The 16,618-nt window shown below is 41.5% G+C and overlaps 1 protein-coding gene and 1 long non-coding RNA gene across 2 annotated transcripts in view; one reads left to right on the top strand and one right to left on the bottom strand.

Annotated features, from left to right (window-relative positions):
* The window catches only part of LOC138258608 (uncharacterized), a 63,676-nt gene that overhangs the window by 11,623 nt on the left and 35,435 nt on the right, over positions 1-16,618 (bottom strand). The window lies entirely within an intron of this gene.
* LOC138262466 (uncharacterized) lies at positions 4,519-12,878 on the top strand. The gene is made up of 2 exons (XM_069212361.1): positions 4,519-4,786; positions 9,177-12,878. The coding sequence occupies exons 1-2, from the start codon at positions 4,704-4,706 to the stop codon at positions 9,742-9,744; spliced, it is 651 nt and encodes a 216-aa protein (XP_069068462.1). The 5' UTR covers positions 4,519-4,703; the 3' UTR covers positions 9,745-12,878.

A 16,618-nucleotide genomic window follows, 5' to 3' on the forward strand; every position in this document is an offset into this window, starting at 1 on the left:
CGGGGAAGAGGTGGAGGGGAATTATGCATTTTTGCCAATAGACCCAATTCTAATGGGAAACTCCAGTTTTTTTAAGCAAAAAAAGAAAAAAAGAGTTCATTTTGGTTGTCTCACGTCAGAAATTACCTCAGTTTCAAGAAAAGTCAATGGGGAAATACATTCTCACACAGGGCCGGCTTCAGCGCTGGTACTGCCCTGTGCGAATACATTCCTTTGTTTTAAAGCGCTTGTAAAGGCCGGCTTTACTAATCCACTCAAGTATTCACATACAAATATAGTTCTGTTCTTTACATCAGACATATTAACCCTCAGCAGGCATATTAACCCTCTACGCCACTTCATGGCAAGTCAAAGCTGTCACTGGAGAAAACTCCCATCTCTTTCCCTAGCAGGAACATTTATCACAAGAGGTATCTTGACATCTTAATTGTTTCCTGAAGGCTGGACGCACAAGGAACTTTTCAGCAGGTGCTTTTAAATCTCAAGTTTCTTAGTTATTGCTAAACACAGAGCCCCCTTGAGGTCAGCGCCCCCAATGCAGGTCAGCACCTGGTGCAACCGCCTTGCTCGCACAGCCCTGAGGGTGGCCCTGTTCTCGTGAGCACTTGTTTTTAAATCTCCCACTTACCTCTTCTAAATTGTTGGCAGGCTTGATTCTGAGGTAAGGCTGTTTCTGGCGCCACGGGCTGCATCGTTATAGATGGGTTTGAATAAACATCCAAATGTTTAAAAAAAGAAATTCTGCAACAGCTCCAAAACAAAACACATCAATAACTACATGTAGTCAGCAAGATTACCCCCTCGGGTGCCCTGGACGTAACGGTTACATCTATGTAGGGGCCCTCGGGGGAAGCGCTAGCGCTCCCCCCAGGGGCCTCACACCCCTCTCCCTTGGGCAGGGATGGAAGGGGAATTGCTTTCCCTTCCACCCCGCCCCCCCGACCCCTCTGTGGCGTCTGATGACATCAGCGCATGATCGCTTGCTGACCTCTTCTGAGGCCTACACCTCGGATCGGAGGAGAAATGCAAAAGCATTTCTCCTCCAATCACGTGGAGGGGGCGAGAGAGGCATGAAAGGGGAGGAAAGGCTTTTCCTCTCCTTTCACGTCTCTCTCAGCATTTCTGCTGGCCGATCGGGCTGCAGAAATGCCACCAGACAACAGGGAACTTTTTTTATTTTTATATTTACACATAAGGGGAGTTGCCCCTTGGGCAAGGGCCGCTCCCCAGGGGGGCAAAATATTTTTAGGCCTTTTCTGCCCCCGCTGGGGGCAGATTGGCCTATTATAATTAGGCTGATCCTCCCCCCGGGGGGGGGGCAGAAACCCCTTGACACCAGGGATTTTTTTTTGTTTTTCTTTATTTTATTTTTGTATATGTGGGGGAGAGACCCCTTAGGCAGGGGTCGCTCCCCTGGGGGAAAAAATATCTTTAGGCCATTTCTGCCCCCCTTGGTGGCAGATTATTCTATTTTTATTAGGCCAATCTGCCCCCACGGGGGCAGAAACCACTAGGCACTGGGGATTTTTTTGTGCCAATTTCATGCAAGGGGAGCGACCCCTTTGGCAAGGGTCGCTCCCCTGGCGGGGCAAATTTATTTTGGGCCATTTCTGCTCCCATTGGGGGCAGATTGGCCTATTTCTATTAGGTTGATCTGCCCCCAGGGGGGCAGAAACCACTTAGGCACCAGAGATTGGTGTGTGTGTGTTTTGTTTGGTGGGGGCAACCCCTTGGGCAAGGGTCACTCCCCTAGGGGCACATTACTGTTGACCCATCAGCCAGCCTATTGTTGGAATGCCCATCTGCCGCCAAAGAAGGCAGAAAGCCCACCAGAGACCACAGAAGATTTATTTTTCAAAATAAGAGGGTGGGGTATGGCCATACCCTCACACCAAATAAATGGAGCCAAAGTTGTTCTGCCCACCAGTAGGCAGATGGGGCAATTACCCCCGATCCACACCCCAGGGGGGGCAGAAAGTCTACTAGATGTCAGGGAATTAAAAAAACAAAAATAGTGTGGTGGTGGCTACCAACCAGTATGGGCTTGGTTATGCCCCCACTCCAACAGAAGGGGGTAACAGTCTTTCAGCTCTCCCCCTGCATACTAAAACATCTTATCCAACGGCAAGCAAGACGACATTTGATTATTTAGGGTTTTGGTTTTACATTTGGGCCATGAGAACTTGGCTAACTCTCAAAATCGTCCCACTTGGAATGGTGAGGGCTGCATTTATTGGACTTTGGGACACTGCCATGTAGAAAAATCCACAAGACCAACACACATCTGAAAACTAAACATCCAGAGTCGAGGGTGGCGTGCTTCACATGCACCCGCACCATTTTCTTACCCACAATGCCCTGCAAACCTCCAACTTTGCTGGAAATCACACATTTTTGTGATGGAACCTTTCGGAATCTACAGGAATCCACAAAATTCCTACCACCCAGCATTGTCGCATCTATACCGATAAAAATTGTGCCCCACTTGTCAGCCTAAAAATGTTTCTTTTCAAACTGCCCGTTTGGACCCGCTTTGGTTCCCACTCAATTTTGACATGTTTTTGGCTCTTCCCTGTCACAGGCACTTGCCCCACCTACACAAGTGAGGTACATTTTTACCGGGAGACTGAGGGGAACGTTGGATGGTAGGAAATTTGTCCCAGTGCGGTGATCCCACACAGATATGTGGGAAAAATTAGATCTTTTTTTTTCAGCTAAATTTGAGGTTTGCTGAGGATTCTGGGTAAGAAAACATTGGGGGATCCACGCAAGTCACACCTCCCTGGATTCCCTTGGGTGTCTAGTTTTCAGAAATGTTTAGGTTTGGTATGTTTCCCTATATGGCTGGTGAGCCCAGGACCGAAAACGCAGACCTCTTCCCCCCCGCAAAAACAACTAGTTTAGTATTTGATCATTTTGATGTGTCCACTTAGTGTTTTGGGGCATTTCCTTTCACGGGCACTAGGCCTACCCCCACAAGTGAGGTACTATTTTTATCGGGAGACTTAAGGGAACGATGGGTGGAAGGACATTTGTGGCTTCTCTCAGATTCCAGAGCTTTCTGTCATTGAAATGTGAGGGAAAAGTGTTTTTTTTTTGGCCAAATTTTGAGGTTTGCAAACGATTCTGGGTGACAGAACCTGGTGAGAGCCCCACAAGTCACATCTTGGATTCCTCCATGTGTCTAGTCTTCATAAATGCACAGGTTTGGTAGGTTTCCCTAGGTGCGGGCTGAGCTAGAGGCCAAAATCCACATCTAGGCACTTTCCAAAAAACAGGTCAGTTTTCTTTGGGAAAATGTGATGTGTCCATGTTGCGTTTCCTGTCACGGGCATTAGGCCTACCCACACAAGTGAGATACCATTTCTATTGGGAGACTTGGGGGAATACAGAATAGCAGAACAAGTGTTATTGCCCCTTGTGTTTCTCTACATTTTTTCCTTCCAAATGTAGGACAGTGACGTCTATTTGAGAAATGCCTTGTAATTCGCATGCTAGCATGGGGACCCCAGAATCCAGAGATGTGCAAATATCCACTGCTTCTCAACACCTTATCTTGTGCCCATTTTGGAAATACAAAGGTTTTCTTGATACCTATTTTTCACTCTATATTTCACCAAATAAATTGCTGTATACCTTGTATAGAATGAAAACCCATTGTAAGGTGCAGCTCATTTATTGGCTCTGAGTACCTAGCGTTCTTGATGAACCTACAAGCCCTATATATCCCCACAACCAGAAGAGTCAAGCAGGCGTAGCTGTATATTGCTTTAAAAAATCTGACATCACAATAAAATGTGAAGAAAAAATGGCTGTTTTTTTTCACCTCAGTTTCAATATTTTCTTTTATTCCAGCTGTTATTTTCTGTAGGAAAACCTTGCAAGATCTACACAAATTAACCCTTGCTAAATTCAGAATGTTGTCTACTTTTCAGAAATGTTTAGCTTTTCTGGGATCCAGCATTGGTTTCACACCCATGTCTATCACTAACTGGAAGGAGGCTAAAAGCACAAAAATAGTAAAAATGGGGTATGTCCCAGTAAAATGCCAAAATTGTGTTGAAAAATGTGGTTTTCTGATGCAAGTCTGCCTGTTCCTGAAAGCTGGGAAGCTTGTGGTTTTAACACTGCAAACCCTTTGTTGGTGCCTGTTATAAATGGGGTCTTTGTTGATGCCATTTTCAGTGGGAAAAAACACAAGCCTTCTTCTGCAGCCCTTTTTTCTCATTTTTTTTTTTTTTTTTTAAACGAAATTGTAGCTGTATTTTGACTAATTTCTTGGTCGCCTTCAGGAGAACCCACAAAGTCTGGGAATCCCTAGAATGTTGGTGAAAAAAGACGCAAAGTTGGCGGGGGTAGCTTATGTGGACAAAAAAGTTATGAGGGCCTAAGCACCAACTGTCCCAATTAGCCAAAAGAAAGGAGGTGGAAAGGCCTGTGGTTCACAGGCCTTTCTTTTGGCTACCTGCGGAAACTGCTTTCCGCAGGTAGGTGGCAGTGTTGGGCATCCTCATCGGCAGTAACAGGAAAGACGAGAAGAAGCCAGACTGTTTGGCCGGAGCGAATCTATAGTAACCGTCGGTAGACGCGGCGGGGCAACTGAACCGAAACTGGGCTGTTTTGGATTAATTTGAGAGCTTGCGAACGACCTGTGCACAGTGGGGACGAGTTTCGCCCGGTCGGAAGCTGTGGCGGGGCCGGAGATGGCGTCGCTGGGCTGCGCTGCCTGCACGCGGCGCCTGCCCGTAATGAAGCGCTGTGTCCGGTGTAGGTCCGCTTTCTACTGGTGAGGATAATCCGCTCCTTTAGCTGGCGCAACGCCCGCGCGCGCCCGTTGTCTCACAGTCCACGCGCTCCCCTCCCACCAACTGTCAGTCAGACAGGGCACGGCAGGGTCTCATTCAAGTGCGCGTGGGAGGTGCGTTTTCAAACGGCCGCGTTTCGGGCACCTTAGGAGTAAGTGCATAGCTGGTAAGTAGCCAGCATACAGCATAATGCCGGATTGTATCCAGTGCTGGTTATCCAACAGCGCTAAGTATTCCTGGGAATACAGGTCCTTTCATGTTAACATGCATACTGGACATTCCATAAGAGGAAAGTGGGACATTTTAAGAAACAATCTGGAGAATGTATTTTCTCCAATAACTTCTGTTGAAGCTAAGGCAGTTTTAGTCGTCAGACTTATAAAGACATATTTTTCCTTCAAAAATCGGAAGTCTCCTGACTGAATTTGGTCTGTTGGCATGTATGTGTCCGTATCGTTAAATGGAAAGACAGGACTGCCAATTTGTAATAAACCATCTTAAAAAGCCACGGCCTATCACTGTTCTACTTGTGATAGGTATGTCTGTGTAAAGAGTTAAAAATGTTTTTTTTTTTTAAATAACAGGAAATAACTATTGTTACCATTCCCAATGTGAATTACATAGCACCAATCAAATGAATTACATAGTACAAATAGAATGAATTAAGTAGCACCAATAGAATTAAAAGATGAATTGCAGGTCACTGCTTGATTTTTTGAGCCTCTTTGGATTTGTTCGACGCTGCACTCAGGGAAGAGTTGAAGACACATCCTGCTACTTCTGTCGCTTTTTGTTGTTATGCTGGTCCTGGACCATGTATAGTGCTCCACTAACTTCTGGCTAAGTTGACGCCATAGAAATACCGCACACATTGGACAAAGCTGTTCACCTTTCCTGTGATAGAAAGCTGTCTTTTAGCCAGTCCTGTTTTTCCACACTACAGTTGTAAGCCTGCTGGAATGTGTTTGCAAACTTATATTTAAAAAAAACAAAAAACTACAAGTCCTTGCATACGTAGGCCTCAGCTTAGACTATGGCAGGTTACTGCTATCAAGTCACTAGATACAGGTAAAAGGCACACTAAATTGTAATTCCCCCACCAAACCAGCGACATGTAAGGAACGGACCTGAAGTTTACTTTACCTGACCACACATCACATTTAAATCAAAATAAAGGACCCCTTTCTACTGTGATTCTTTGAGATAATCATCTACTGCAGTTTACTTTTATCCAGTCCTGTTTTTTTAGCCAACATTAAACATACGAAGATAGTTTTGTGTGGTTACTTAGGAACCATTGATTATTTTGGGCTTACTGTAAGGGAGATTAATGTCAGAGTAACAAATATTGGGTTTATATTACATCAAGGTTTTTGTTTGTAAACTCAGGATTAATAATTTAGTTTTAATCCTATAATAATTTTATTCTCTCTGTTCTGTATGAGACTCCTTCAAACCACACTTTTTTAATTTACTTAGTATATAATTAAAAGAGATTGTTGTGCAGGGAGTGTGCACACAAACTGCATACACATATATGAATACATTGTAATATCAGCATCTGCCACTGCCATCATACAGACTTAGATTTGGCAATGGCCATTTGCACGGAACATCTTTCTCTGAGGACCTCAGGAAGATATGCTGAGGTAGGGGTCTTTAAAGTCTATAACACAATGGCTGTGCACCATGTACAGAGAAGTGGCCATCATAAAGGAGTTCTTCAACAGGTAACTGCTGTTTAGAGGTGTTCAGCTGGCAGATCAGTCATCTTGCAGTTGAAATTCATGGGGTGGCTAATATCTATCAGTCTGTAAAGAAGACATTAGTTGCAAATGTTTTAAGAAGTTCTGGAAAAGATAACTTTATTCATTTACAAATAGATCCTTGCAATCTAGTGTCATCTACAGTTCTGAGGCTTGGCACAAACAGTGAAACACTGTTGCCCGATAACTGAATGCTTTCTGTACCATGCCATTTGCTGCATTTGAAACTTTGAATTAATCATGAGGAGATTGTTTCACTTCCTGTCGAGAATATTGCACCGGAAAGTCTTATCAGTTCTAATGTGTTGGGATTCAAGCATATCTCACCTGGCTCACCAGGTTTAAAGGTAAGCAACTTGGTCATTAGACCTTGGTATGGAACAAATGAACTAAAAAGCAAATGTAGGTAATTGATGTAGTTCCAGAAGACTTGCAGCTACTTCATCTTCTTTGACCTTGAAACAATCACTTTCCCTGGCTTTACAGTCTTCATCCATCAAAATAGGGAGTAACTTGTGTGGGTGCGCTATTGCTTAATTAGTCTGCATGACCGTGGTGTGCACGACCATGTGGAGGTCGAGGACTGTGTTAACCTCAAAGTCCATAAAGTATTGTGTCCCCGAAGGGAAGATTCAAACAGCATTTCAAAATACAGTTGATAAAAAAGGACTGACACAGAAATAGAGTTTGAGATCAGAAATTTAGAGACACCCGTGAGTGTTTATTACATTTTTAAAGTGCAATGCAGAAAATAGGTAAAATGCAAATGCAGCAGTAATCTTGTTAAAATAAATGGGAGTCATTTGCCATGAAGCCTCTCGGTAATAGGAATAATGCAATATTAAGCAAAATCAGGAAAATAGAGCAAGTCTCAATTGTGTAGGAAATCGGGTAGAATCCCTAGTAGAGACCCAAAAGATCTGGCTTATAACCAAATTCAAGGGCTTATATATTAATTTTCAGAATGGGAAATCTTGGAAACTGAAGTAGCCTAGTGTGAGTATTATTACAGCAAATCATAGTTCATATTCTTTAAACGTCTGACAACCCTCCCATCCTACCACAACCCCACTACATGAATACAGGTTTGCTCCTTCTGACCCAATGCCTTCTGGAGGTGTCACAACCAACCAGTTACTTAAAGAACAGAAAACTGTTTTGAATGAGTACAGTACAGTACAGCGTGCTGGCAGTAAGAGCCTTGGAAAGTAGCAAAATGCTTCCTTTACCAAGTTCTTTGATAACAATGTCATACACAATAAACAGTGCACAGTTATTGAGCAAGAAAAAATAAATACACAATGAAAATCATGCTTCAGCAACCGTTTTAACAAAGATGGAGACAAGACCTGATGCCTAGTTTAGTCTAAGCTAGAAAAACACATTAAAACATATAATTGTGTTTAAATTACAATAACCCATGATAACACACTTGTGAATTCAAATGCAGAACAACCAATTTCAATGCACATATTTAGTTCAAATGTGGAAAATTTCCATACTGGCAACAGCTCAATCGTAGATCAATTTTACCTGAGTTCATAACCAGACCACCATACCGTTGAATGCTAAAGTTTAACTATAGATACTCGTCTTTCAAATATGTCATGCAACACATACATTTTCTGTAGCAAGAGCTGGCAAATATAAATTATCACCATAATTCTAATGGCATGTACGTAATGACCAATGTTGACATTGTTTCTCCTAATTTGTGAACAGTGCTAATAAATCAACACAATGTCAGGAGAGAATAAAGGCTTTTAGTGTGCTCCAGTGCACATGGCCTAACCAATTTGGTATGAACAAGCACATTAGTGTGCATACAACCTTGGACAAAAAGCAAATTTTGAATATTATATAGGGCAGTTATATGGGAGCATGCAGAGTAATACAGTTGTTTTAGTTTTCACCCTCAAAGTAGTAGATGTTTGTTTGGACACACCTTATACACAAATGGATCTTGTATTGATAGAGCATAAAGAAGTGAAGGGTGTGTGGTATTCGCTCTACAGTAGTGAAGGAAGTCATTTATGTAAACAACATAGCACTCTTTAAAAAAAAAAAAAAGACAAATGTCACAATATTCCTAATGCTGTGTGTGGATGATCTAATGCAGTATACAAACATGGATTTTGGAATATGGGCTTAAGTTATTATGAGTACTGTGCATCCATGAGCATTCTTTATGACATAAGGTGTTCATGAATACGAGGCAAAGAAATATAGCTGAATAATAAAAATAATTACACCCTCCCTGGTGTAAGTGTAACATTTGCATTGTGTAGTTGCACATTAAATTGTATAATTAGGGTTAATTGTATATTTGTTTAGAAGTGTCCAGGTGTCCTAAAGTGTTATGAATTATGATGTGCTTCTCTTGAAGGAGATGTGAAATATATTATCCCATCATATTTACGCATCATGTGCCACAGTAAAGGGACAATGTGTACACAAAATTCACATGTTTTTAATGGCTTAGAGAAGAAGAGTGAAGAATTGTGTAGCACGAGAGATTGAAATGTAACAAAAACACACACTTTCAGCTTCTCCTTATCATACACAAAGATTTTGTTTAATAGATCTTTTTTGTTTGTTTGTTTAGTTCAAAGGAATGTCAGGAAAGGCACTGGCCAATACACAGAAACCGATGCATTATCTTCCGTGGATGTGTGATTGAAAATGAGGTACCTATGAACGAACGCTGTTCTGACCAAATGGTTTCCGAACATCACTGTTTAAACTCAAACAAAGCTACTGGATTGAACATGGATGTGGTACAAAACAAAGATGAAGAGACATCTGACAGTAGAAATGAAGTTCTGATAAGAGTTAAATACAACCACGTAAAGCATGAACTAAGGATACCCAAACACGCTGTGAAAGAGGAGCCGTTAGCACATATAGCAAACCATTTGGGAATACCAGTTGAGAGAATGCGACTAATCTGCAAAGGAAAACAGATGAACAAAGAAAACATTTCTCATTTTTTGAAAGCAAATGCCATTTTCCAGGCTTTCGGTGAGCAAGCGGAGCCTGAAGATGGACTGGAAGTTAAGGATATTGAGGTGCTGATGGCTCAGATGTCTGTTGAGAGAAGTGTTGCTGTAAAGGCCCTGCGAAAAACTGGAGATCTAATTGATGCTATCTTTTATGTTTCTGACAAAATGTAATGTATAATCTTCTGTTTTTGTGGGTTTGGAAAAAGGTAAAGTGAAGTTTTATTCTGCATTTAAAGTAATACAGAAATGATAGGTGATTCCAAGAAACTGCAGTACCATGAGAAAAAAAATGCAATTTTTGTTACATTTATATACTAAAGGTCTCTTGAGTAAAACAGAAAATAGCTTGCAAGCTGTAATTCGACATTCCAAAACAAAACTGAACCACAGTATAATTCTAGATCGACAAATGTCTCTGATGTTTGCTAAGAACTTTAACTTTGGAATCATACAGAAACCAGACATACAGCCTCATTTAGAGTTTGGTGGATAGGGCACTCTATCTAAAGTGGGACCAAATGCCCTGCTCATCTATCGCTCAGTCTGCCCGCTGCACTTAAAGATTGGCTGACCTTTAGTAAAAAAGAAATCCACTGGAGCACCCATTGGCACAGTCGACTAAATACTTCCTCTGATCACCCACCAGTAGGGACCGTCGGGGGAAGAACATTACACTGTCCTCCTTATTTAGGGGAGGGTGTAATGTCTTTTTCTTTCTGTCCGTCACCACCAGGAAAAACGTGGCAGTGAGGAACAGGAAAAAAACATAAGTGCTTGCATGGATCCAGCCCTAAATACATAATTCATGTTGCACTTGTAAATACCAAACACTGCATGCATCCACCTTTAAGCTATAAACTCTGCTTCTTAAAGAAAGGCCAGAAACCCTTTAATATTTCTAAAATAACCTTCTCAAGTAGAACTAAACTTGTGGATGTTTTTTCTTCTTCCTGTCAAAGCATATATCACTTTGCATGAAAATATTTTTAGTTAACTGTTCCTTCACACTCTTCCGGCTGGCTTCTAACATAGTTTGGTGTCTATTACTTCAGTTTGCATGTTTTATGATGAATGTTTTCAAATTATTACATTCTCATTGTGTCCATTATTACCCGCTGGGTGCAAAGATCACTGACATGAGTAACTTGTGCTGCTTGAAATATGTTTATAAACATGTTCGAAAGAATGGAGAGAAGCAGAGACAGAAGTGAAACACATTACGTATTGCAGTCACCATACACAACAGGGCAGGGGAGGAGACATAACTTAGCATCACAAGTCACTTACAAACACGACCAAATCCAACCAAATGAAATAAAGACGGAATAGGGAATTTAACTAGAGGTGGAACTAGACATGGCTGAATGGGGACATATCTTGAGATACCCTAGAATGTGTCCAGAAATGCCTCTAAGGACATACCTCATCCCTAGAAAGTTGAACAAATTCTTAGCTACAATACCATTGTCATGCCCCTGATGCAGACTTTTTCTGTTTGGTTTGGGCCAGTCAAGAATTGAGCCACTACTGAGGCACAGTTACAGAGCATCTGGAGGCCGATATGGGAAGGACTGGGCTGTCAAAACCTGGGGGATGCCTTTTACGTCAATTCCCATGCCCCAAAACCAGGTTTATTGACTTGACATTGCTGTTACCAAAAGGGGCACTAGGAATGTAGTGGAAGTCTCCCAGGGCTCAGCTGATTGCACAATGGCAGCACTGTGAACAATGATGTGTCAAGGACAAAAGCATAGCTTTGTATACAGGAAGCTAAAACTGAGGATAAAGCCAATAACACACAATGGGTTGAATCAATGATATTATTCTTGACAGGAGTGAACATAGTACCCACTAAAACACCATCTGGGCTGAAAAATTCAATGGGCAACAATCGCACCCAGGTGGACCAAATAAGGCACCCCTATGCAAGTATCCCTAAAGAAGTAGGGCTATGCGGCCCCACCCACCCCGCCACCCAGGCACTCTTGAATTTCAGGGAAAGCAAGAGAAAAGTGACAACAGAATCAACAAGTGAGGGACTTTACTCCCAGCAATTAATTAAAAACAACATTTCTAGAGAACCCCTTATGTACCATGACATTTATGTTCCTCTTTTATGTCTATACTATACTGGATGAGATGATAGAGAAGATTGCACGTAATAGCATTTTTGCTTGACCCAAAAGTTAAGTCTTGACAGAGGTTTGTATTTTTTAACATTTCACAGTTTATTACTTATAATGGCATCAAGAAAAGCACATTTTCCATTGACAGTGGGAAACACACACACTGTATGTAAACTAAGCCAATAGTAATAAGCTATAATAGGTGCAAGAGTAGCAAAGGAAAGTAAAATGTACATGTGATTGAATATGAAACAGGATATAAATGTTACATAGTATTTCCTATAATTAATTTAAAAGCTTGAAAAGGCAGGAACCTGTACCCTAAGTTTCACTTGGGAGCCTTATAGTCAGAAGCAGCTCTAGTCAGCTGGATACATTGAAGTTACATAGTAGATCTACTATAGGGCGTGGTTAATGTTTAGCGGAATGTGAACCAACGCTGACACCACACAGCTACAAAGGTAACTGTAAAGTGCAGACCTGTGATGCTGTTGTCGTGCAACCAGAAACCACAGCGCTGCAGTTCATCTGTCTTCAGGAATCTGTCATTTCAAAGATTTGCGGAACTTGTCTAAGATAACACCTAAATATACCAATGCCTGGCATTAATTACAAATGTAATTAATTGGCTTGGTAATTGTGTCTGATGAGCAAACCGGTGTGTAAGCATTTTAGCATTTTGTTTGAGTAGACCACCAGCAGGTTTTTATTGTGTTTCTTTTGTCATCTGTTCTAGTAATGTCTTGCACTGTGTCGATAACATCTTTCTGCCTGTTCCTTGATGAAACTAAGATGTATTCCTTTTGATTCATTTAAATACAGTGATACGTTGGGGAGCCCTAAATGTTTACTGGTGAAACCCATAGGTCAATGAATGGACAGTATATTATGTAGTTAAACAGACATTAATGTAGCAGACAAGACAAAAATGATCTAAATCAACATACATGTTTGGCAGTAGGTGTTCTAGGTGAATGGGCAATGCGCGTGAACAGTGTAAAAAAAATGATGCTTACACAGAAAATATATAGTGGTCACAATGGTAATAGATTTTAAACCCTAGAAATGTTACTAATGCAGGGGTACAATTTCCCTATTAAGTTCGTGACCAGGTAGAATGCTGATGATGTTTTGACCCACAACAAAACTTAAAACAGATCTTCAAGACAAAAAAACACAGAGCAACCTATTTTCATCATTTTCGGATAACAATCTTGTACAATTAATACATTTTCACCTGAGGGTATCTTTTTGTAAGAAATGGGGTTATTAGTTGAGAGGGGTGAGAGCCCTACTCAAATAATAAACACAATCCAGTTGTACATGAGTTTATAGAAAACAATTTCATGAAGTACCATTACTGAGGAACTGTTTAATGGAAATTTGCAAGACTAATGGCATTTACTATTTCATAGAAACCAATTCATAGAATATCTTTTTTTCTATAAATTATCTTTTGCATGCTTATTTTTAAGATGCAAATGCAAGGCCTGCATGTTCTACTTCTATCAACATGTTTGTCAAAGGAATTTCTTTCTGTTCTTTACTTTAGGGGCCATTACTTGAGGTTTATATATTTTACATTTTACAATTACTTTGGATGTTTTCAATTTGCTGACCCCTCACCATTCCTGAACAACATCATCCTTGATATCCTCACAAACCCTAAACACCATCATCCGTGCCCCATAAAAACCCCTCACCACACCTAAACTTGACCTATCCCTGACCCCAAACCCTACCCATTACTAGCTCTGAAAGACCTTCCTATCTCTAGACTCCTCTTCTTCCTGTACCCTAGAAATCTGTTACTACTCCTAAACTCTGCCTATTAATGAAGTCTAAAACTCCTATCTGTGCCTAAAAGCCCATTTCTATACCCTAACAAAACCCTCACCACCCCAAACAACACACATCCCAGATCCCCCAAATCCCTGTACCACCCTTAAACATCATCCATCCCAGATCCCTAAAGCCCTTCACCACTTCTAAACTACACCCATCCTTGAATGCTAAAAATCTTTTCTATACATAAACTCCACCCATCGCTGAATCCTTATAACCCATCACCACCCTAAACTCCACCTATGCCTTAACTCTGAACCTCTTTCTGATCATACACTTCACTCATTCCTGAGCCCCAGAAACTCTCATCACTCCTGACTGCCACCCATTCCTGAAACCTAAAAGCCCTTCACCACCCCTAAACTCTACCCATAACTGAATCTTTAAAAGCCCTCACAGCTGTAACTTAACTCATTTGTAACCCTAAAACCATCCCCACCTGTAACCCTAAAACCATCCTCACCTGTAATCTCCACTTATTTGTGAACCCCTCATGACCCCTAAACTCCACCCATTACTGTTCCCTAAAAACCCTCACCACCCTTAAACTCCACCCATCCATGAAAAAAAACAAAACCTTTTTACACCCTTTTTATAGGAGAACTATGGCCATCCCTTATCCCTGGAAACCCTGCATCACCCCTAAACAGCACCCATCCCTGAATCCAAAACATCCCTCACTAAAATCCAGCCAATTTTAATGTAATTTTGGATTTTTTGTTAAAATTATCTTTCCTTCAAAATGTTTCCTTTGGGAGACACAGGCAGTTGCTGTTCAGAGTGAAGAGAAGGTTACTTTTGGAACTTGCATTATCAGGAGATGCATGAATGTTGTGATGTGAGGAGTCAGTTCACGAAGAGCCTTAAACTTCTGGATTTTCTCCCAGAGGTCGGTTTTGAAGCAGGAGTAGTATACCCTGATGTCAGCCAGTGGTCCTGTATCTCAGGGGCACCTCTTGGGGATGAGGACTCACTCCTGCAAAGGCTGGCAGTAGGGCCCAGGCAGGTCAAGGTGGTGCTGGTCAGCTGAACAGTTGCAGAGAGGCCTCTGGAAGCTTTTGTCCCTGTTGCTAAAACAGGTCAGCCGACTGACACTTGGGGTCACTAATGGGGATCCCTGGTTCGAGGCGAGCAGGCCCAGCATTTTTTTTTTAACCCCTGGGCAGCCCTTCTGAACCTTCTGTGTTCTGATGAGCGGGTCTAAGGGTGCCATCCTTATACCCAGTGTCAGCCCTTGTGTGGGGGGCAATCCATGAGCTACCCCAGTTCTCCCCTCTTCCCTGGTTTTGGCTCCAACCTGGCTAGGGAAAGGGAAGGACAGGCCTGTCAAGTTCCCTTATGTGTACTGTAGGCAGGGTTCTTTGAAGTGTAATCAGGGAAGGGCACACATCCTCCCCAGCCATCCTGTCAGGGAGGCTTACACTCTAGATCCAGGTCCCTTTTGTCTCCTTGTCTAGATGAAATACTCAGCACACCACTGGAGAGACATTCACAGTCTGGTGACCCTGGACACTGTCGGAAAGGCAAATTTGGTTAAGGCAGAAAAATGTCACCTTTCAAAACATGCCATTTACTGAATATTAGCTTAAAATCTGACTTTAAAATTAAAGAGGATTTTAAATCACAATTCAGATGAGTAAGCAAAGTGTTCCTCTATCATTTCTCAAATGGAATTCATCACCTTTTTACGTGTAATAAGGTAACCCAGTGTTAGTCCATGGGAGAGATAGTCTTGCTATAGTAAAAAACAACTTTACGCGTTTTCATTGCCAGGACATGTAAAACTTAAGTACACGTGTCCTACTTTTTACATATCTATCTGTGATCCTTTTGGACCTACCTTAGGATTGACTTAAGAAAGAAGTTTAGACCTGGCAAATGGTTTATTTTTTCAGTCTGAAATGGCAATTAAAATCTGCCGTACAGCCTGCAGTGACTGGCGTGAGACATGTTTAACAGGGCAGTTTTAGTGGGTGGCACAAGGAGCGCTGCTGCCCACTAGTAGCATTTTATTTACAGGCTCTGTGTACATGAAGTTACCTTTTACTAGGGACTTATAATTAAACTAAATGTGCCAATTAGGTTTGAGGCAATTTTACTATGTTTAGGGAAAAGCATAAATACATTACCACTGGTTATCAGAGGTAAATCGTGCATGGTCTTAATGCCAATAAAACCAAACTCAGCAAAAATAGGGGAGTGAAGACAAGGCTGGTTTGAGGTAATACCAGGCCAAGGCTGTCAGTTCTAACACTCTTTTAGTAAAGGAATACTGAAACCTTGCAAATTGTATTGAAAACCTTCATAATTAATAAGGACTCTTCATTAGCTCAGCAGCACATCTGAGTGCCCTGTAGCAAGTGGCCCGAGCAGCATTACAGATCACTCAGTATAGCTCTTGGTTATACATGTCAGTATCATTTAATGACATTGCTGCCACATTTGCCAGACATTTGGGTGGGTTTTATCAGCAAAGAAAGCACCAATATGTATCTTTCTAAAGACTTGCAGTAGCTCATTGTAGATGGTGAAATAATCTGGCTTTTCAGTAACTTTAGAGAGGAGAAGTTTCTGACAAGGAAAGCACATGTCAGAATAAATTGAAAATAGAAATGTATCAAATGTTCAATGACTTGGGAACCCTGTTGATAGAATGTGCATCACTCTGATGTTCTCCTGGGGCGACGTCTTGTCTGTATCAGCTTCTCCAGCTATTCCATCCCTGATCTCAGACCAAGAAAGGCTTGGTATGATGAAGCTTAATATTTGGGGGTTCCAGAAATGGTTCTTTCTAGATGGTCTGAGGTCAGTCAGTTGTTGATTCTGAGAAAGGGCTCTATCCTTTAGTTCTTGTATCTGCTCCAGGCATGTTATCTTTTGTTGTCATAAGGTTATTTAGTCTGAATATAATAGGCATCAAGGAGATGTGTAGGTTTTTCCCTAGGCCAATTTTTCAATGTCCTTTGTAAGCTTTTTTTGTTAGTTAAATTGTGTGATGGTTCTTTCTGGTTTGGTTCTTGTGTCTGCAACTGTGTCTGATTGAAGAATAGCTTTTTTTTTTAGTTCCTGAATTT

Source organism: Pleurodeles waltl, chromosome 2_1 (genome assembly GCF_031143425.1).
Source record: "Pleurodeles waltl isolate 20211129_DDA chromosome 2_1, aPleWal1.hap1.20221129, whole genome shotgun sequence".
Taxonomy (NCBI): Eukaryota; Metazoa; Chordata; class Amphibia; order Caudata; family Salamandridae; genus Pleurodeles; species Pleurodeles waltl.